General features: G+C 49.0%; 1 protein-coding gene across 7 annotated transcripts in view; it reads left to right on the top strand.

Moving 5' to 3' along the window:
• LOC138516848 (zinc finger protein 638-like) overlaps positions 1-20,945 on the top strand; it is a 1,099,812-nt gene that overhangs the window by 258,527 nt on the left and 820,340 nt on the right. For all 7 annotated transcript variants that reach the window (XM_069632280.1, XM_069632282.1, XM_069632284.1 and 4 more), the window contains exon 9: positions 18,597-19,540. In XM_069632280.1, the coding sequence (XP_069488381.1) occupies positions 18,597-19,540 (944 nt within the window). The remainder of the gene's footprint in view (positions 1-18,596; positions 19,541-20,945) is intronic.

Consider the following 20,945-nt stretch of genomic DNA (forward strand, 5'->3'; position numbering starts at 1 on the left):
CCAGAGTCTACTAAAGATACGCCTTGGTAAAGAAGACGGGGCTGGAGGCCCATACCAAAGTCCCAGAAATTCAGGACTGTCACGTTGCAGCAAGTGCTCGGCCAACTGGAGGAAGGAGACTGAAGACTGTCTCCTGCCGGTGACTCCCTCGGAGGAGCGGATGGCGGCCCTGATAGGCAAGGTGCAACGGTTATGATAGGTTATTTATAACACGCTTAAAACCCAGAGGTGAGCACGTTGCCGCTGAGCTATCCTCCCGAGACAAATGTTGACACTCAAGACCGCCACGGTGCGGACCATCCCGTCGCTGCTCAGCATGATGTTGTGTATTTACCTGATCTGACTCTGCAGGTTACAGATGCGACTCCTTCTGGTATACCTGGATGCTTAGTGGATTCAGGTGTCCGGAGGCTTTGCAGACAAGATTACTCTCGACAAGGAGTACCGTCTAGCATTAAGGTGGTGGGGCGTGCGCTCCAACATCTCCGGGGGCATGGATTTCCAGAGCCCCCGTAGTAGGAGACTGTCACTACGGACGCATCCCTGGAGGGCTGGGGAGCCCACACCGGACGTCTCCACGCCAGAGGCCTGTTGCTGCCGGAGGAGAGCGATCTCCACATCAATGTCCAGGAGTTGCGGGCAGTGTTTTGGGCCCTCAAGTCGTTCGTTCCGTCCCTCAAGGGCAAGGTGGTGAGGGTCATCAACGACAATACCATCACAATGTTCTAAAACAGGATGCAGGTGGTAACCAGGCCAACGCCCAGGACTCCATCCAGGTGTGGTCATGCCAACTCACACTCCCCCAAAACACCCCCCCTCCCCCCCCAGAAGCGGCGCAGACCAGTGTCCAGAGACCCGTCCAGTTGTGGGCATGCTAACATTCACATCTTTATCCGAGCGCCACACAGGCCGCCATTCACAACTCTAGGTGTGGCACATGTTAGCATTCACGTTTCTTCTAAGTGCGGGCATGTTATCCTTCAATCGATCCTATCCAGATGCGACGCAGGCCAGCGTCTATCTAGATGCGTCTGTCGGTCTGGATATGTTTGTCTGGTACGTACCAGTGGTGGAGTCAATTGGGCTTTCGTGTGGGTCTAGGTATGTGGTCCGTCTCTGCAGCCTTCCTTTGTGGCTATTTTCCATGATGTCTTATGCTCTGTTGAGTGGTTGGTTCTTTGGTTTGAGTGTTTGTCCAATTTGAGAGTGGTCGAGGTTGGAGTTATTTCCATCGTTTTGATGTCTGGACATTCTAGTGCGTCTCCGTTGTGGTTATGCCTTGAAGAGCCATGATTAGAGGAGTTTCCTGAATGCTAGGTGGTTTGTTGTATTCGTATATTCTTAGGTAGGTCATTCCAGGTTTTGGGTGCCTGGTGAGAGAAAGACGATCCTCAGAGTTTATTTCTGTGGTAGGGTTTTGGTTCCAGGCGTATGTCAGTGCTTGATCTTAGTGTTCTTGTCGGTTGGTGTAGGTGTAGTTTGTCGCTTAGGAATTCTGCGCCTTGTTTGTGTATTGCTCTGTGCGTGATGCACATGGCCTTGAACTTTATTCGCTGTTTCAGTGGTAGCCAGTGTAGTATTTTTAGCGCGGGTGTGATGTGTTCTCTTCTGGGTAGCTCGAGGAGGAGTCTGGCTGCTGCATTTTGTTAGCTTTGCAGTTTTTTAGAAGTCGTTCGGGTATGCCCAGGTATAGGCTATTGGCATAGTCCACTCTGGACATGATCAGTACGATGATGGAAAGTTTTTTGTTGGCGAATGACAGGAACGGTAGGATCCTTTTTGCTGCTCGCAGGAGGAAGAAACATTTCTTGATTACCGAGTTTACTTGTGGCTCCAGAGTGAGGTTGTTATCCATGAGGACCCCTGGGTTTTTTATAGTAGATGATGGTTCTGGTGTGCTGCCGAGCTTTTGGCCAGGGGATGTAGTTGATGTCTCCTCCCTTTTTTGAAACAATCATTATCTCTGTTTTGCCTGGGTTTATTTTGAGATGGTTGAGGTTCATCCAGTTGAATGTCACAAAGGCAGTTCTCTAGTGTGGTGTTTTCTTCTCGGGTGTCTTGTATGTTGAAGATTATTTGAGTATCGTCGGCGTAGTTGTAGCATGTGAGGCCGTGTTTTTTGATGAGTTTGATTAACAGGTACATGTTGAATAGAAGCGGGGAGAAGGATGATCCTTGTGGTACCCCGCATGTGGAGACTCTGGGTTTGGATTTACAAGGTTTCATCCATATTGTTTCGGGTCTGTTTGTTAGGAAGCATTTGATCCATAGTAGGGCAGTGTCTGTTATCCCTAGTCCTTCTAATCTCTTTATGAGGATGGCGTGGTTGACTGTGTCGAAGGCTGCAGACAGATCAGGGAGAATCAGGGCGGTGCTGTTGTCTGAGTCTGCGTTTGTTTTTAGGTCGTCCCATATTGAGAGGAGAGCTGATTCTGTTCCTCTCATAGGTCTGAAGCCATCTTGTGGTCTAGTAGGCAGTGCTCTTCTATGAATTCTTGGGTTATTTGGTAGACGTACGTTTCTAGTAGTTTAGCTATTTAGGGTATGTTGGAGATGGGTCTGTCGTTAAGTCTTCTACGTTTCCTGTTGTGTCTTTGAGTAGTGGTTTGATGTAAGCCGATTTGAAGGCCTGCGGTACTTTACCTGTTGAGATTGAGAGGTTGAGGAGGTTCCTGTGGCATTCCATGGGGGTTCCTTGTTTGAGAATTGTTTTGTATATGTCCGGGGACAAGGGTCTTCTGGAGAGCCCGATTTGTTGCTTTGGTTTACCAGTTTGACGAAAGCCTCAACTGATATTTCTGGGAAGTTTCAGAGCTTGTTTGCGTGTTCCTCGTCTGCGTTGGTGGGGTTTGAGCTGTGAACGCTTGGTCTGTTTTGTATGGTGTGTTGGATGGAGGTTTTGTTTTTGAAGTGGTCTCCGAGGTCCTTGCAAAGTTTCGCCGATGGTACTGGCGTGTTGTTGTAGGCCGGTGGGTTTTTTATTTAGTTTATGATTTTGAATGGTTCTTTTTGAGCGTTTGGTGCTCTGAAGATTCGGTTGTCGTAGTATTTCCTCTTTGCTTTATGTATTTCTTTATCTGCGCGGATCTGTTGTAGGTATTTCAATTTGTTTGTGGTGGTGGTGTTGTTCCTCCATTCAGATTCTAGTTTTCAATTTCCTTTTCATGGCGTTGAGTAGTGGGGTGAACCATTATGCTGTAGTTTTCTTGCGTGATGGGGTGAAGGGCTTTTCTTTGGCAATGTCGTCAAGGGTTGTTGCGATCCAGGTATGAAGTAGGGCAACTTTTTTGTCTTGGTCTGCTTCTTCCATGGTTGAGGCTTGTGGTTTGCTGAGTTCTAGGAGCTCGGTTAGATTGGAGTTTTTTATGGTTCTCCAATTTCTTTTCATCATGATGGGTTGCTTTTCTTGTTGCTTTTTTGTCGGAGCGGCCGTTGTGATTATGAATGGAATAATGAGGTGGTCGCTCCAAAGTATTTGAATTGGGGGTGCCGTGGTGATGAGATCCTTGTTGGCGAAGATTGTGTCAGTGTGCCCTGCTGAGTGGGTTGCTCCGTTGACTAGTTGTAGGTTCATGGCTGCTAGTTGGGCGGTTAAGGATTTTTGTGTGGTTGTGGTTTCTTCGCCGAACCAGATGTTGAAATCTCCGAGGATGATCAGGTGATTGTAGTTGATGGCTAGGGTAGTGATTGCTTCTGTGAAAGCATCTACGAAAGTCTCATCGTAGGTTGGTGGTCTGTATATCAGTATGAATTTCAGGTTGGTTTTGGGGTTTACTGAAAGTCGTAGTATTAAGGATTCGCATTTATCAATGTTTAGTGGATCTTCCATTTTGATGGCCAGTTGTTTGTGGATGATCGCTAGTCCCCCCATACCCCCTCTTTTGGATTTTGTTTGTTTGGATGCATTTGAAGTCTTCAGGCAGTTTTGAAGGTGATCTTGTAGTTGTCGTCTAGCCATGTTTCGGTTACAAATAGGATGTATATGCCTCCTTCTGACAGAAGGTCGTATATTTCCGTTGAGTGTTTGGATTCTCTGGGTGAGGTTTTGTTTTGAGGTTTTGTTCGGGTTTGTAATTGTCTGTTCGTGGAGTTTCCGCATTGATGTCGGTAGGATGAACGGCGAGAGCTGCTTCTTCATTGGAGCGGTCTAGTAAGTTGATAACAGGGCTGATTAGTCTTGGTGTTTCTGCTGTGATGCTATTGGGTGGGAGTTCTATCGGTGCAATCTAAACATCGCACAGTGCCGTTCGGTGACAAGGCCCCTGCTAAGTTTGAGAGACCTGCATAGTGGGAGAGACGTCCCCCAGCACAGTTTAAACGCCACCCAGTGCAGTTGGAGACGGAGCCCCTGTTAAACTTGAGACCCGCGCAGTGGGGGAGAGGCCTGTCAGTGCAGTCTGAACATCCTACACAGCAGTTTGGGGAGAGAGCCCCTGCTAAATTTGAGACACCTGTATAGTGGGAGAGAGGCCTATCAGTGCAACCTAGACATCCTACAATGCAATTAGGAGAGAGAACTCCTGTTAAATTTGAGAGACCTGTATAGTGAGAGAGAGGCCTATCAGTGCAGTGTGGGGTCACACAATGCAATTTGGGCGCAGTGGCCCTGCTATTAATGCTGTTTGCGGTGATTACATTGATTTTGCCTAGTGGTCCGGTACCTGGGGTACAGTTGCACCTCTCCCCAACCCAAGCCACCCTACCTTGCGGGTCCTTGTAGTTGCTGGTTGACGGCTGGCCACTGGCTTCCCCTGCGGACACCTGCTGGCACTTCCCGGAGCCGTTTCTGTTGGAGCCGCCCTTGGCCTCGGGGCCCTTAGCCGAGGGCTGCACGGGCCGAGGGCTGCCCTGGGAGGACCAGTGATAAAGGTCGAGGGGCCTATCAGAGCGGAGGTAGGCGGGGAGGGAGGGGGATCCGGAAGAGGTTTTAGAGGTGGGGGGAAGGACGGCAGCAGGAGGGGTGGAGGGACTGGGGGGGGGGTTTAACTTCTTGGGGGGCAAATAGGAGCAGGTGCAGGGAGCGGGTCGCTAGACCAACGCTGCCTCGGCCACACAGCCAATCAGGGGTGGTGGGCGGGATGGGAGGCGGGAGGGAGAGGAGAAGACCAGAAAGCGGAGGCTGGGAAGCTCGGGGGCACACTGTGGCCTGTGGGCACTTTAGTGTAAAAAAAACACCATGAAAGGGGTTGCACACGGCGGACTAACTCGCCTGTTCCTGATGCAGGCTGATCCTCGTCGCCCTGGCATGGCCGAGCCAGATTTGGTACCCGCACCATCTCAGCCTTCGACGTCTCCTCCCGTCAAGGTGCCTGTGGTTGCAGATCTACTCTGCATGGGATCTCAACGTGGTACTGACGAGGCTCATGGGGGGGCCGCCTTCTAGCCTATGCATCAGGCCTCTCTCGTACCCCTCGAGGAAAATGGCTTTCTTCCTGGCCATCACCTCTGCTAGGAGGGTGGGTGAGATCCAGGGCCCTGTCCTGCAAACAGCTTTATCTGACTTTTCACAACACAACTGTGGTGCTGCGTATGCACCCCTCCTTCATGCCAAAGGTTCCGTCGGAATTCCACTTCAACGAGCCTTTGGTTTTGCCTGTGTTTTTCGATGCCTGTCGCTGGCTAAAAGGACTCTCTGGATGTGGCGCATGCTCTGAGGTTCTGTGTGGCACGCACAAAGTGTTTCCGTAAGACGTCTCAACTTTTTGTAAACTTTAGCCCTTTGAAACATGGTAAAGCTTTGTCAAAGGCAACCATTTTCAGGTGGCTCTCCAGTTGTATCACGCACTGTCACCAGTAGGCAAACCGAACACTACATGGCCGTAGAAGAGCCCATTCTATCAGATCGATCGCTGAGATGACGGCGTTCCTGTCTGGTATGCCCCTCCTGGACATCTGCTGGGCTGTTATGTGGCGTTCTACGCACACCTTCACAAGATTATATTGTGTCTCCAGGGATTCCAGAGAGGAGTCCAGGATCGGCCAAGCAGTGCTGCGCAACCTGTTTGAAGGTGAGCCTGGTGAGGAGGTAAGAGTAATTGCTTCTGTTGAGCATTGCCACCTCACGTGGTGGTGGTGTATGTATGTACTGCTATGTATTCTTTATTCATGAGCATGTGAATCCATGCCAGTCCCCGTGCTGGAGAAGGAACAAGTTACTTACCTGTAACTGTTGTTCTCCAGCATGGGTCTGGCATGGATTCACATTCGAACCCTCTCTCATGCTCCTCTGCGGCTCTTCTTGGTTCTACTGCCACATTACGTGCTACCAAATCTGAAGATGGCTGCCAGATGCGGGATTTAGGGAGAGGGCAGTCATTGGCTAGGGGTAGAATGACCCAGAGCTCAGTGATTGGTTGTTAGGAGAAAGACAGTTGAGAATTTAAATGAGTTTTCTTTTTACTGAGGATTCCCAGCCTGACGAGGGAATATTCATGAGCATATAAATCGATGCCAGATCCCATGCTGGAGTAAATATTGATAACTGAAACCTTGAGTGTAAGTGTTACTTGGCTACTTGTATTTAAGGATTTTATTTGTACAGTTCTACAGCTCACATTTACCCCTCTTGAGATAGACTTGGCTGCTCAGTCACACTACCAACTTGTGTAGTGCAGACCTATACCAAAAGGACCGACATCAACGGTTGGAAGCGTGGCTGCCGGCCAAGGCCTCTGCACCGGGTGGTACCCAGAGGCATGTCTCTCCCGGATTCGGTAAAGCTGAGCGGGCTTCCAAGTTCTTTGAGGGCACCCAACACAAGGCCAAGCACAGCGAGTCTGCTTCCGTTGTGGTCGCCGCTGCTGCGAGTCTCGCGACAGGGCGCAGCCATCATCCCCATCTGCGTCGATCTCTAGTCAACGCTCTGATTCCTCATCCAAGAGAAAGTCGGATAACCCCGGTAAAATAAGGGAGAACCCGGAAAAGGCCAGGCAGGAGAAGGCAAAGGGCCTGACCCAGGCCAAACGAGACAAGACCTCCAACCTTGTGAAGGGCAAGGCCTAGCAATACAAGGGGCCCGGCCTCTCCGTGAAGACCCAGGTGAAATCTTCACCCTCCCTTGAGGTGGTAGTGGCGTCGCTTTCAAAGGCTGTAGGGGCTGACATGCAGGGTGCCCCGGCAAGGGTGACCCTTCCTCCCAGGAGGGAGGCTTCGAACAAGCCAGTTGAAAAAAACTCTGGAAAAGAGGATGCGTACCCAAAGAAGGGTGGGCAGGGGGCGTAAAGGAACTGACATTTCTTCAGCTGATATAATTTCCGTCCATTAGGGTGATGACAAGATGCCAGGCACTCTCCCCACGATGAGGGTGACGACTATGGTAACGTTGATGGAGTTGACGAAAGGCCCCAGGATGACGGGGGCCCAGGCCCTACCCCTACACCCTAGATGCCGCCTAGAGACCTTTCACTGGATATCCTCTCGGCCCTTATCTCACTGGTGTCTGAATTACAGACAAGGATACCTGCAACCCCGCCATCCACTCCTCCCGCGACGCCAGTGCCGGTCAAGAAGAGTAGGCGACCCCTGATTCCTCCATGCCACTCTTCCCATTGCCCCTCTCTCCTCCCCCCAAGGGACACGGAATCGGACACGACTGACAGATGACGGTGGGATGGGGGACCTCCCATCGCCTCTGCCCAGAGCCTCTGCGCCAGACGAGATAGGATCGTTCCATGCAATGATCTCCTGAGCATCAGAGCATTTCCAGCTCACGCCGGAGGAAAAGGACGGCCTCTTATATCGGCGCCGGGAGGCGAAGAGGAAGATCATCCTTTCGGTCCCGCTCCTGGGTGGTGGTTGGAATGAAGGACTGGCTCTGACGAAGAACCCCTCTACAGCCCCATTTAAAATAGACCGGCTGATAGTACAGGGTGGCGGATTTTGCACCCAAGTGCTTGCAGTGTTAACAGTCTCTGGACTCTGGTCTCGGCGGCCGCCAGGAAGGAATCTTCAAACTCCATTTCTTCTGCGTCATCCACCCCTCCGACAACGAGGGGAAGAAATTGGATTCTGCCGTGACTACGGTCAGATTTTCTGTCCTCGTTGGGTCTGGAGGATGCGTACTTCCACACCCCATTCATAAAGGACACCGTAGGTTTCTGCGCTTCGTCGTTCAAGGGAAGCATTACCAATTCAAGGCTCTTCCTTGCCGACTGAAGTCGGCACCCAGAGCCTTCAATTGCCTGGTGCAAGCCCATGTATGACCAAGGGATCCACGTCTACCTTTACTTGGACGACAGGCTCATCTGGGCCAGATTAAGAGGCATCGCTGTCAACCACACAGAGAGGACCGTCCGCCTACTGACGGATCTAAGGTTCTCAGTGAACCATGTAAAGTTCTGCTTGGCTCCATTACAGGACGCTCTGTTCCTGGGATCCCGGCTGGACAATGTCCTGCCTGGCATCACCATCAGAGGAGAGGATTGTGGCCATCTTGGGCAAGGTGCAACAGCTGTTGGCACTGAAGATCGCCACAGTGAGGGCCATCAAGTCTCTTCTTGGCATGTTGTCATGCATATACCTCATTCGACTCTGCAGGTTGGGGATTTGCCTGCTACAGGAGTTCCTAGATGTATGTTGGGCCCATGTATTGGGAAGCTTCCAGGACAGTTTTGCGCTCGCCTAGCAGTTCCGTCGAGGGATAAGGTGGTTGGGTGTGTGCTCCAGTCTAGCCGGAGGCACGCCAGAGGCCTGTGGTTACTGGAGAAGATGTTACACATCAACGTCCTGAAACTACTGGCAGTGTTTTGGTCCCTCTAGTCGTTTCTGCTGTCCCTAGAGGGCAAAGTGGTAAGGGTCTTCACGGACAATACCATCACAATGTTTTACATCCGGAAATGCCCCGCCGCACCGGATCCCCGTCGCGATCCAGAGAGGCGCAGGACTTGTGGCACTGGGCCGTCACCCAGGGGATGTTCCTCATTCTTTTTCACCTGGCAGGAGTAAAGAACAGTTGCCGACTCCCTCAGCAAGGAACTACGCTGTTGTCACGAATGGGAGCTTCGGCAGGATCAAGTGGACCATCTTTTCCTCAAATGGGGCAATTCCCAGATGGATCTTCTTGTGACTGCGATGAACACCAAGTGCCAGAGGTTCGCCAACAGGTTTCCCCCAGCCGGGGAGCATGGGGACCTCATTCTCATTCCCTTGGGAAGGCCCGTATCGGTATGTTTCCTCCATTGCCAGTGCTGCTTCAAGTCCTCAACTCAGACTATACTGGTGGGGGGTGACCCTTGTCGCACCAGCGTGGTCGAGGCTGATTTGGTACCCAGACCTTCTCAGCATGTCGGCGTCACCGGCAGTCAAGCTGCCAGTGGTCGCGGATCTTCTTGCCAGGGAAGGAGTCGCCATTCTGCACCACGACCTGGGGTCTCTGAACCTGAAGGCCTGGCTCCTGCAGCATTAGAGTTTGGTGGCTATTTGTATTTTGTTTATATTGCGCAACCTGCCCAGGGGCATCAGGGCGCACGTTTGGAAGGGTAGTTACAAGAAAGTGTTACATAAGAGGATACAAGATAGTTATATAAATATTTCTGATGTTTGTTAAACTGCTTAGAATCACATGCTGTGCGTAGGTGTGACATCCAGTGGTCACTGCGGAGTAATGCATATTGCACAGCCGTCCTCCTGGTGATCGAGGGGTAAGCAACGGTTGCACCGTTTATGCTTATCCTTCCAGGTATATTTACCCTTGCAAAGCGGGCAAAACCTAAATGGCGTCCTCTCCATAGCTGAGGGTAATAGGTGTGACTACGACCTCGAAAGAGAGGGAGGGGAAAAAGAAAGGCATTCTTAAAGAAAAGAAGGAAAGACCACAAAGCCCCACTCTCCCTACTGTGTATGGCCGGCGAGGCCATGCCACGTGTTCGGCAGCGCCGAAGGATCTCCTCCGTCGTTCTTCCGTCGAAGATCTTGCTCGGCGGAGAAACAGCTCTGCGTCGAGGGAGTGATCTATCGTTATTGGTATTAATTACAAACGACCAAAGGTCGAAGAAACTATTTGGCAATGTCTCTCGGCCTCCGCATCAAGGCGACCAGTAGCTGGGCGGAAAAAAACAATCTGAGGGACCTCGACGTGTGAGGGATTGTGGGTACAACGCACGTCACTATAGGGATAGTGTTACAGACACGCCTTGACGTCCCCTTTTCGACTACGAAAAACAAAATGCAATACTCCGCAGTGACCACTGGATGTCGGACCTATGCACAGCATGTGAATCTAAGCAGATACAACCATCAGAAATGCTTTTACGGTAAGTAATGCATTGTCATACGTGTGTATATATACATACAGTTTACAAAGGTCGTGAGGTGGGACCCTCCACGAGGTGTCCGAGCAGCAGGCAGATAGTGTATACATTTGAGTAGCCGGTTAGCAGAATAGGAACAGCAAGAGATTACAGAGGGGAGGCCAGTACATCATCCTTTTCGTATAGCCACCGTTTGGTTCTTTCTTTGAAGGAATGGAGGGATGGAGTATTCCTGAGATCATTGGGTAAGGAGTTCCAGAGCTTCGCTGCAGGAACTGGGAAGCTTGTACCTTTAGCTGTCTGAAGCTTGATGCTGGGAATGGTTAGTGTGTGCGCCTGTGCAGATCTCGAGGGTCTGGATGCTGTGTTGAGTGAAGCGCGCAGACAAGTAGGCCGGTGCAGCATTGTGCTGTGCTTTGTGGCATAGAACAAGTGCTTTGAGGGCGATGCGCAGTGTAATGGGAAGCCAATCAAGGTTGTGCCTGGTAGCTGAGATGTGGGCGCGTCTGGGTATGTTAAGAGCCGCTCTAGTGGCGTTATTCTGGGTGACCTGGAGTTTTATCGGTGTTTCTTTGACTCGTCCCAAAGTAGAGGGCATTGCAATAGTCGATTTTCGACAAGATGAGGGTTCTGGCAAGGATCAGGCAGATGTCTGAGGTCAGGAAGGGGCGGCAGGCAGCGATGAGTTTACATGTATACGAGGATGCTGACACAACTGAGTTAGTTTGTCTGTTGAGAGAGAGGGTGGAGTCATGTAAATTCCAAGCGTTTTTGTGACGCTGGTGACCTTGATAACATTGCCATCAATGTTGAAGGAAGCATATTTAGGGTCAAGTTTAGTGAGTTTGGCCTGGGAACCTAAGATGAGTAACTCAGTTTTCTCATCGTTGAGGCAGAGCCTGTGGTGAGCCATCCAAGCCTGGATGACAGTGTATACTGCATTGAGTGCTTTAACATCAGTTACATAATCGCCAGTGATAGGGATGAGTATCTGGGTGTCGTCCGCATAATTCGTGTAGGTGACACCCAGATGGTCAAGAATATCAAAGAGCGGTTTAGTAAATACATTGTAAAGCGTGAGCGATATACATGAGCTGGGTCAGCTGCAGCTAAGGGGGAGAAGACCCTCATGGATCTGTTTGCCAGGAAGGAGCTGATCCATGTGGCAGCTGCATCCGAGAAGTGGGCGGCGATCCTAAGGTGCTGGCAAAGGATTTGGTGATCGGCCAAATCGAAGACCGCAGATAGGTCGAGTAGGAGTAAGAGCGCTTGTTTGCCCTTGTCTTTCAAGTCCTCGATTTGTGTTTTTAAATAGATCAAGGCTGTCTGTGCCGGGCCTCGGATGGAAGCCAGATTGCCTAAGTCCTAGTAGGTTGTTAGTATCCAAGTAGTCTTGGATCTGGAGATATGCTGCACGGTCCAGGATTTTGAGAAGGTAGGGCACCATAGTGATGGGCCTTTAGTTGGTGGGGATGCTGGGGTCAAGATTCGTTTTTTTAATTAGAGGGATGACCCAGGCATCCATGAGGTTGTCGGGTACAAAACCAGATTTAAAGGAGGAATTGATGAATGAGGTGATGAATGGGGTAAGGTCCGGAGCTGCTTCCTTTACAATCGGCGCAGGGCATGCGTCACCTTGGCAGTTGGATGGCTTTAGCTTCATGATGATATTTTCCACATCCTTAATGGAGAGTGGAGAAAAGCTGAAAGGTTTGAAGGAGTGTTTAGGGGATGGGGTATTGTAGGACTGGGGGTTACCTACTGAATCCAGGAGATGGATTTTTTTAGCGTTAATTTTGACTTGGAGTACATCAATTTTGTTTAATAGTGCTTTTTGTATATTGGAGCACCATTCAGTGTCAGGGGTACATGTATCCAGAGGAGCGACTGGGGACTCTAGTTCCTTGAGGATCTTAGAGTTCCTTGCTGTTCGATTGAGCCTGTATGATCCTTTTGTTGTACACTTCTTTTTTGGCCGCTAGGATGGCTTCTTTGTAAGAGAGGGAAGCAGCTGTGAGGATAATTCTATTCGCTGATGTGGGTGAACTTCTCCACTGTGACTCAGCTTTTCTTTTATCTTTGCGCAATTCGCGTAAGTGGGGGGTGAACCATGAGTTAAAGTGGTTGCATGGTTTTTGTTGGCACAGTTTAAGATGGGCGATGGTGTTGAGAGCTTTTAACATAGCCCGGTTGTAGATATCCACTACGGCAGTGGGGTCAGAGCAGGTGGAAGAGGCCGTGTTCAGAAGAGGGAGGATGAGTGGGAGTAGTTTCTCGTTCGTAATATCCTTCTTGTTGCAGGTATAAGTGGGCGGAGTAGTGACGGGTTTGTCTAACGGTTGCTTGAAGTTGAAGGAGAATATTATTATATGGTGGTCAGACCACGCACATGGTGATACAGAGATTACGTTTACTGCACAGTTCATGTCTGCGACCCAGACCAGGGTGCGGCCTTTGATATGGGTTGGTTCACTGACATGTTGGGTGAGGCCGAAGTCAGTCAGAACACTGGCTACGTCACTGGCTTTAGTCATTTGCATCCTGGTACCCCAAGTTGAGATCTCCAAGTATGATTTGAGATTTGGGTTTGGTGCTAGAGGCTTGGATTGGTGAGATAACCTCCACAAATGTAGAAGTGGGGCGAGGTGGCCTGTAGATGAGGTGCACTAAGGTGATATGATTATATAGCGCCTATACACAATGTGTTTCAAATCGCTTCAAGGCAAGGAAGGGAACAAGGGAAAATACAACATTCATACAGGCCATGAACAGTAAGGATGTGAAATTACTATCGTACTCGGCCTGACGACATTTCAAATAGTGCAAGTGCTAAGACATAGATAAGGAAGGGAGGGGGAGAGTGGGAAGGAAATGGAAACAGACAGGCGACTACCGTACTAAGCCTGACGACATTTCTGGTGGAGCCGGAGGAAAACAAATGGTGAGGGAGAGGGGTGCAGAAAGGGAGGGGAGGAACAAAACAATGACTATCGTACTAGGCCTGACAACATTTCAGATAGTCCTGGAGGGAAGGGGGGGGCAACAGTAAGGGAATAGGGGAGCGACAGACTAGGTTGCTATCATAGTAGGTCCAGAGACAATTCTGATAGAGTAAGTGCATAGAAGAAAGTAAGGGGAGGAGATGGGAAAAGGGAGAGGGGAGGGGAGAACAGAGAGTAAGCAGTCAAAAAGAGTGGAGAAGCAAGAGAGGAGAGCGAATACAATTGCAGAAGTCAGTAGTAGCACATAATGTTGCAAGCCAGGATACAAGATGAAGATGGAACAGCATGATTCACGGCCACCATGAGCACAAGATGCCAAGGAAGTCCAGCATGAGAGTTGAGAAAGGGTGACGCACCGTGAATCAATGAACTCCATAAAAATAAAATCCAGCAATGGCATCAAGAAACCAGAATGTATCAGGACAGACTACTGTGTGCAGGAAGGGGGGGTGCACAGGGGAACAACACGGGGGGACCAGGGAGGGTGATGATGGCCTGGTGGGACAGAGGGTGTTAAACACATGTTGGTGCAAGCTTACCTGTTGTCTTAGCAGGGGTTCGGACCCTGGATCCTCCTGGTCCAAACAGCAATAGCACTTTTCTTTGACTGCCCTTCACTTTGGAGGCCCGGTCGAGAGACGCCCTTCATCTAAGAGTTAAGAGCAGGAAGGAAGGGGCAGGGCTAAGGTGGGCGGGGCTTAGGCCAGGTGACCTAGATCCACTTACAGCTGCTCCCCAGCTGCAAAGGAAAAGAGGCTGGAGGGCTCCTTAAGTAGGGAAAAGTGGCAAGCAGGAAGGCACCAGGTGGGCGGTGCTTGCTAAGTGGTGAAAAGGAGTGGCAAGTAGGAAGGCACTAGGTGGGCGGGGCTTGCTAAGTGGTGAAAAGGAGCGGCAACCAGGAAGGCACCAGGTGGGCGGGGTTTAGGCCAGGTGACCTAGATCCACTTACACCTGCTCCCCAGCTGCCCAGTGGTATGATTAGGTGAGATCGGGAGTTTAAAAGAAAGTATTTCAGCTCAGGGCAACTGTTGGGTGTAAGCAACTATAAGATTAAGGGAACTCTTGAATATGAAAGCTAGTCCACCCCCCTTAGTTTGGTGAGTATCCCTGTCAAACCTGATGATGGAATAGCTATTGGGAATAGCAAGGGTCAGGGCAGGTCCCGAGGCTGCTTTCAGCCAGGTTTCAGTGATTGCCAGGAAGTCAAGGATTTCAGTCAGGATGAAATCTGCAATGTCTAATGCATGCGCTGAGACAGAGCGTGCGTTAATGAGTGCACCTTTAAGTTTGGGTGTGGTGTTGGAATTAATTGTTTTGGGGGGCCTCGTCAGTTGTCAAGGCAGCCAAGGCAGGGGAATTTTTCTTGATGGGGTTGGCAGCAGTATTATCCATAATGATGGAATATGAAAGGACAGCCAGCCAATCCGGACTAGTTGCATTCATGCATTCCTAGAGACAAAGCACAGGGGAGTTTTTGCGACCCTCCCTCACAGTACTGGCCTTCCAGTCACACTGAAGCCAGGGGTGGGCTTCAGGTCGACCCTCCCAGGTCCAAATGGGCTCCTTCCTCTCTGACATCTTTTTCTCCACCTGTGGTGTCCCCCAGGGATCCAACCTCTCTCCCTGGCTCTTCAATCAGTATCTGGCACTCCTTGCCCACCGCATCGCCGCTCTCTGCCCCCACTTTCAGTGCTATGCGGACGATACCCAGCTCATTTTCAGGCTACCCTCGGCCTCCTCCTCTCCTTCCCTCATCTCCGACTGTCTGTCTACTATCCAGGAATGGTGTGCCGCCAATGACCTCTGCCTTAACGCCAGTAAGACTGAGATTCTACTCATCGGCACACCCACTCCCTCCTTTCCTGCAGCTCTCTGGCAGGCCTCCCTTGGCCCCCTTCCTGCCACTACCTGCAAAGCTAAAAACCTCAGGGTCATCTTCGACTCCACACTCTCCTTCTCTCCTCATATTTCCGACGTCTCTAAGAAGTCACATTACCAGCTGCACCTCCTCAGAGGTATTCTTCCCTTCCTCTCCTTCCCCCAGAAGCTCACTGTCTCCCGAGCCCTGGTTCTCTCAAGGCTGGACTACTGTAATAGCCTCTATCTTAATCTGCCTGCCTCCACTCTCCGCCCTCTGCAACTTATCCAGAACAGAACTGCGAGACTTGTCCTTGGCCTCAAGCCCAGGGACCGTATCTCTCCAGGACTGAAATCTCTTCACTGGCTCCCAGTGGCTGCGAGGATTAAGTTCAAAACCCTCTGCATTGTCCACAAGGCCTTCTGGGGCCTGGGGCCACAATACCTTCAACTCTCTCTTCCTAAATATCTGCCTTCACGAGCCCTTCGCTCATCCGTCTCCAACTCTCTCATGGTCAGCCGCTTCTCGAAGCAACGAGCTGGGGGCAGATCTCTCTCCGCAGCAGGGGCCTCCCTCTGGAACAGCCTTCCTGCCTCCCTGAAACTTGAGGAGAACCATCTCCGGTTCCGGAAGCACCGCAAAACCTTCCTCTTCGCTTCTGCCTTCTCTCTCCCTCTCCCCTGCTAAACCTGCTTAACTCCCCTTCGAAGTCTGCACTTAACCTGCATCTGGGCCACTCTGTGACCTCGGCCCAGGGCCCAGCCACTCTCCACTTGCACTGCCTCCCTGGCTCCCCCTGCACTGCGGGACTGTCACTGCATCCCTACAGCCGCCTTCCCAGCACTTGCTCTGCACTTACCTCGCACTTGCCACCAGCTGGCCCTTTTATTTATTATTTATTATTTTATTACGCTACTTACCCTGTATTGCACTTTCCCCCCCACCTCCTCCCCCTGCACTTCTCCTTTTCCCATTACCTCTGCACTTGCGCGATCTGAATGACACCTGGCCTAGTAGGATCGTTTGTCTGTCTTCCCCTTGTTCCCCCCCTCCCTGCCTCGTCGCGCCTTGAAACACTCGTGTATAGGCGCGTTACAAATACCATATCATATCATATCAGGGCTGAAGCCCGCCGAAGGCAAGACAAATCGCTCAAACCTGTCTCAACGCACACCTTAAAAGCCAAGAAAGATCTCACAAACAGAAAATGGTGGAAGAAGAAAGGCCATTTTGACAATTTGTCACCCATGCGTGCTTTACTGCAGCAGAGGGTTCAGCCTGAGGTGAAAAACACACTGGTAGGATAAATTAAACCACTGCCACCAGCTATTTCAAGTATTGGATAACATAAAAATGTTACATGAGAAAGTGGGAGAAGGGGCCACTAAGTAACGCCCTCCTTCATGCCCAAGGTGCCGTCTGACTTTTCTCTAAACAAGCCCTTGGTGTTACCTGTGTTTTTTCCAACACCTTTGTCGCCGGCTGAAAGAACTTTGCACTCGCTGGATGTGGCTAGAGTGCTGAAGTTCTATGTGGACTGCACAAAGAGTTTTCAGAAGACATTGCAACTTTTGAACCATGGGAAGGCCCTGTCCAAGGCTTCCATTTCTAGGTGGTTCTCCGGCTGCATCACTTTGTCACCGGTTGGCAATACGACCGTTGCCCGGCTGTCCCACCCGAGCGATCGCTGCAACGACAGCGTTCCGGTCTGGTGTGCCCCTGCTGGACATCTGCAAGGCTGCTACGTGAAGGTCTACGCACACCTTCATGAAATTCTACTGTGTCAACAGGGATTCCAGAGAGAAGTCAAGGGTCGGCCAAGCAGTTCTATGCAACCTGTTCTCTTGAAGGTGAGCCTGTTCCGGAGGTAAGAGTAATTGATTCTGTTGAGCCTTGCCACCTCCTGTTGTTGTTGTACTGCTATGTATTCTTTATTCATGAGCATGTGAATCCATGCCGACCCATGCCGGAGAACAGTTACAGGTAAGTAACTTGTTCCTCTTATAGATCTCGAGATCCAAAAAAGGCATCCTAGGAATGTCGCTGTGCACCCAGTGTGACTGCACCAATTCTTTCCTAACAGTGGCTAATTTGAACTTTTCGCTAGAACTTCTGAACAGTGGCTAGATTAAATATCAAGTCAATGTTGCGACATTGGATACCTAAACTATGTAGCTGAATGAAAAAATAGGCAGTAGTGAAAAATGCATCCAGATTCAAAACATTGGCAGTAGTCAGAAATGCATCTAGAATAATTATCTGGGTACCTTGAATTAGGTAGTTTTAGTAGTCTGGAATTTTTCAGGCCCCCTTTTACTGTATTGCTAATTATTTGCATTGATCCAAATCCTGCATGAACGCCATCCCTTCAGCTGTCTGGGGGTCTATAATTGGAGCAGCACCTTGCATGTAGTTGACTATTTGCTCTACTTGTGAGAAAATACTGGTATTTACAATGTTATGAATACCACATACAAGACATAGTTACACACTAAAATAAGGTAAGTAAACCTTTTATTCATAGAAATCGAACTATTATCCTGCAAACTCAATTGAAAGGGATACTTTGTTGGATATAAGTATTTCTACTGGGTCTACCATGGGGTTTTGTTTTATTTTGGCAAAAGGTGACTTTAGAAACTATTGTTCATGTATAAGGGACTTTCTTTACCCATGTGATAGCATTTGTCAATTTGCTACAATTTTTTAGTTTCTTGGGTGGAACTGGTATCCAACTAAGCTCGGTGCATGATCGAATTGTATATTTTTTGTTGGCTTTCGGTGCCTGGATTTTGTGTTTTTAATCCTTTCAGTTCCTCTTTGTTCTGCATTGTCTTAACATTTTCCCTTTTTTAGAGGTGGTGTGCGAGCAATTATTCTTCCCAGGTACTGGTATAGTCATCCCTGGACATATGAATGTAGTTATCTGTTTGTGTAGAAAACTCTTTTCTCCCTTTCCCTTAGCATTAGAATGTATTGAGCTTGTCACCATGTATATCCTATACATAGGGCCCTTTGACAGTACTTTACTGTCTATACTAATGTACTTATTTTGCCTTGGTTGCCTAATATGAAATTCTGTAATCCTGTTTATTTTGTGTAGTGCTATTTATTAGGTTGCAGATTTGGGATAGCTTTACCTAGCCACTAGCCTTCACCGCTGCATTAATTGAAGTCTATATTGCTCTTCCATTAATACCCATATGGTTTTGATGAATATTTTGATTGAAACCCTAAATACCTTTAGTGGATACACTACACAGCAGATGGTTGTTGAGACATCTCCCTAATACAGGGTATTTAAAATGTTATCTAAAAGGCATTAGAACAATCAGACGGCTCCAAAAAGCATAAATCATCCAATGTATCATATATTCATGTCCTGATGCATGCATCCAACTGCCATTACTAAGTAAGGTGTATCTATTGTTGACTACTGAATTTCTATCACATTATCTCAAACTTCACACTTTTTTTTTTTTTGCACAGGAAAGACTTCTGCGAAGACCCAAAGTGTACATTCACGCTCTAGCAGCACATCAAGGAAACCCAAAAGTAGCACAGATTCCTTGAGGGCTAATGCTGCCTCCAGACAATCTAAGTCTGACGTTATTCCTGCCAGCTCATCCCTCAAGAAAGGAGGAAATCAAAGTTCTGTGACTCGAAAGACTGACTCATTGTCAAAAGAGGATACCAGAAAACAGTCAAAAAGCAAGCAGTCGTCCAGCTCTCGCACGGACCGGCCGTCGTCCAGCTCTCGCACGGACCGGCCGTCGTCCAGCTCTCGCACGGACCGGCCGTCGTCCAGCTCTCGCACGGACCGGCCGTCGTCCAGCTCTCGCACGGACCGGCCGTCGTCCAGCTCTCGCACGGACCGGCCGTCGTCCAGCTCTCGCACGGACCGGCCGTCGTCCAGCTCTCGCACGGACCGGCCGTCGTCCAGCTCTCGCACGGACCGGCCGTCGTCCAGCTCTCGCACGGACCGGCCGTCGTCCAGCTCTCGCACGGACCGGCCGTCGTCCAGCTCTCGCACGGACCGGCCCTCATCAAAATCGGGCACAGACTCGAAGATTCTAGTGACTGTAAACTCATCAAAGCCTGATGCTGGCTGTGCATCTGATTATGATTCAGACTGTGCTTGTGAAGCACCCGACACTCCTGAAAAGCCTTCAATCTCTAATGTTAAAAATCCTGAGCCTCGCAGTTCATCTAGTAGAATACATGGGAGTGGCCGTAGATCCTCCGTAAAGCAGAAGCACAGCATTTCTACTAAAAAGAACGATGTTTGTGTCACTCTTTCAGATGACCCAGACACTGTTTTTGTATCCACTGAGGAAGATGACCTTGCTCCTATGTCCAGTGATAAGGCCTTTGCAGAGTCCAAAGATACACCTATGATTCCAGGCATTGGAGAGGGAAATAGTGCTGAATTGGTCAGTAGTGCTCTTTAAATGCTTATTGCAGAAAATCCGATTTTGTGTACATATTCTAATCCGATTTTTTAATTTACAAATGTTTTATTAACCTACTCTGTTTATGGCTGCTCACTATTAAGAGCTGTGTTCTTTGTTGTGTAGCTCCCTGAGAATATCGTTAATAGCACGATAGTAGCTTGCCTATTGTTATTGGAAATACAGGTCTTTATGTATATTTAGCGATTAGGTATCAAAGTAATTCCCCGTTGGCTTTCCCGACAACTTCATAAAGTATGGTTTTCATTAGGTCCTTGTGTATCAATATAGTGGCTTTCTCTTTCTCGCATGTTTGCATCATATCACGTGTCTGTACACCCTTTGGTACATGACAACTTTTGCATATCATGTTTTTCAAACTAAAACCACCTGCCTACTTTATCACTGTATTTGGCAGTATATTTTACTGCTTGGTTCATTGGGCCTACTTATAAAATCAATTCCATCTCCGTGAGTTTTTGCAATCCATTCTCAATTCAAAGTCTTTATATAAACTATTCACGCCCACCCTGCGTCCCTCCCTCTAACCAACAGTTCATTTTTCATTGTAGGCTTTGTCCTTCTTGTTAGGACATTTAATAATTTTCCATCATTTCCGTTTCCCATAATTTCTCCCTCCTCTATCGTTACCTCACCTTCTCCTCGCACCGTCCATTTTCTTGCTTCACTACTCTCTGAAGCTTCCGTCACCAGTTTGTGTGCAAAGCCCAGTAATGCAACTCTGGACCGCTGCCCCTCCACCCCCCATTGATTTCCCTCACCCCCCCCAGGGTATTCTCATGTTCTTACTTGACCTCCACATTACTCTTTCCTCTGATCTTTTCCCTTCTTATGCATGCTACCATTCTTCTAATCATTTAAAAGAACGTTTGCTCCATTCCTTCCTTCAAAGCATTATCGTTCTTTCTTTTCCTTATAAACTTTCAATTTATGTTCTCACTTCAAAATGGGAAATTCGTTTTATGATGGTTCATATCACTCGAAGCAATCTTAGTCACTTGCTGTTTTAATGTGCATTGTGACATGATTGACCACTCTTTCCTCTTGCTATACATGCCTCTGCTCGTTTGTTTCTTTTTTTTGCAGTTTCTTGCTTGCTGATTACTCCACTCCTCTTCCTCTGTACTTCGATCTCACTGAAAGCCCTGTGTTGGTTTTTTACGATTCTTTTGGTTTGGACTTAACCTTTTGTCCCAAATTGTTCTTCCATCTATTAATGTAAAGCTCTTGCATCTGTATCTCTGCTTCTGAGCTATGGATGCTTGCCCTTCCTCTACTAAAGTCTGCCTCCCTTTTTTAATTTGCTCCTTACACTCACCCTTTCATTTTCAGTCTGTAATCTTGGCATCGTTTTTGATTCCTCACT

The sequence above is a fragment of the Ambystoma mexicanum genome, chromosome 6q (genome assembly GCF_040938575.1).
Source record: "Ambystoma mexicanum isolate Mex_15411 chromosome 6q, UKY_AmexF1_1, whole genome shotgun sequence".
NCBI lineage: Eukaryota > Metazoa > Chordata > Amphibia > Caudata > Ambystomatidae > Ambystoma > Ambystoma mexicanum.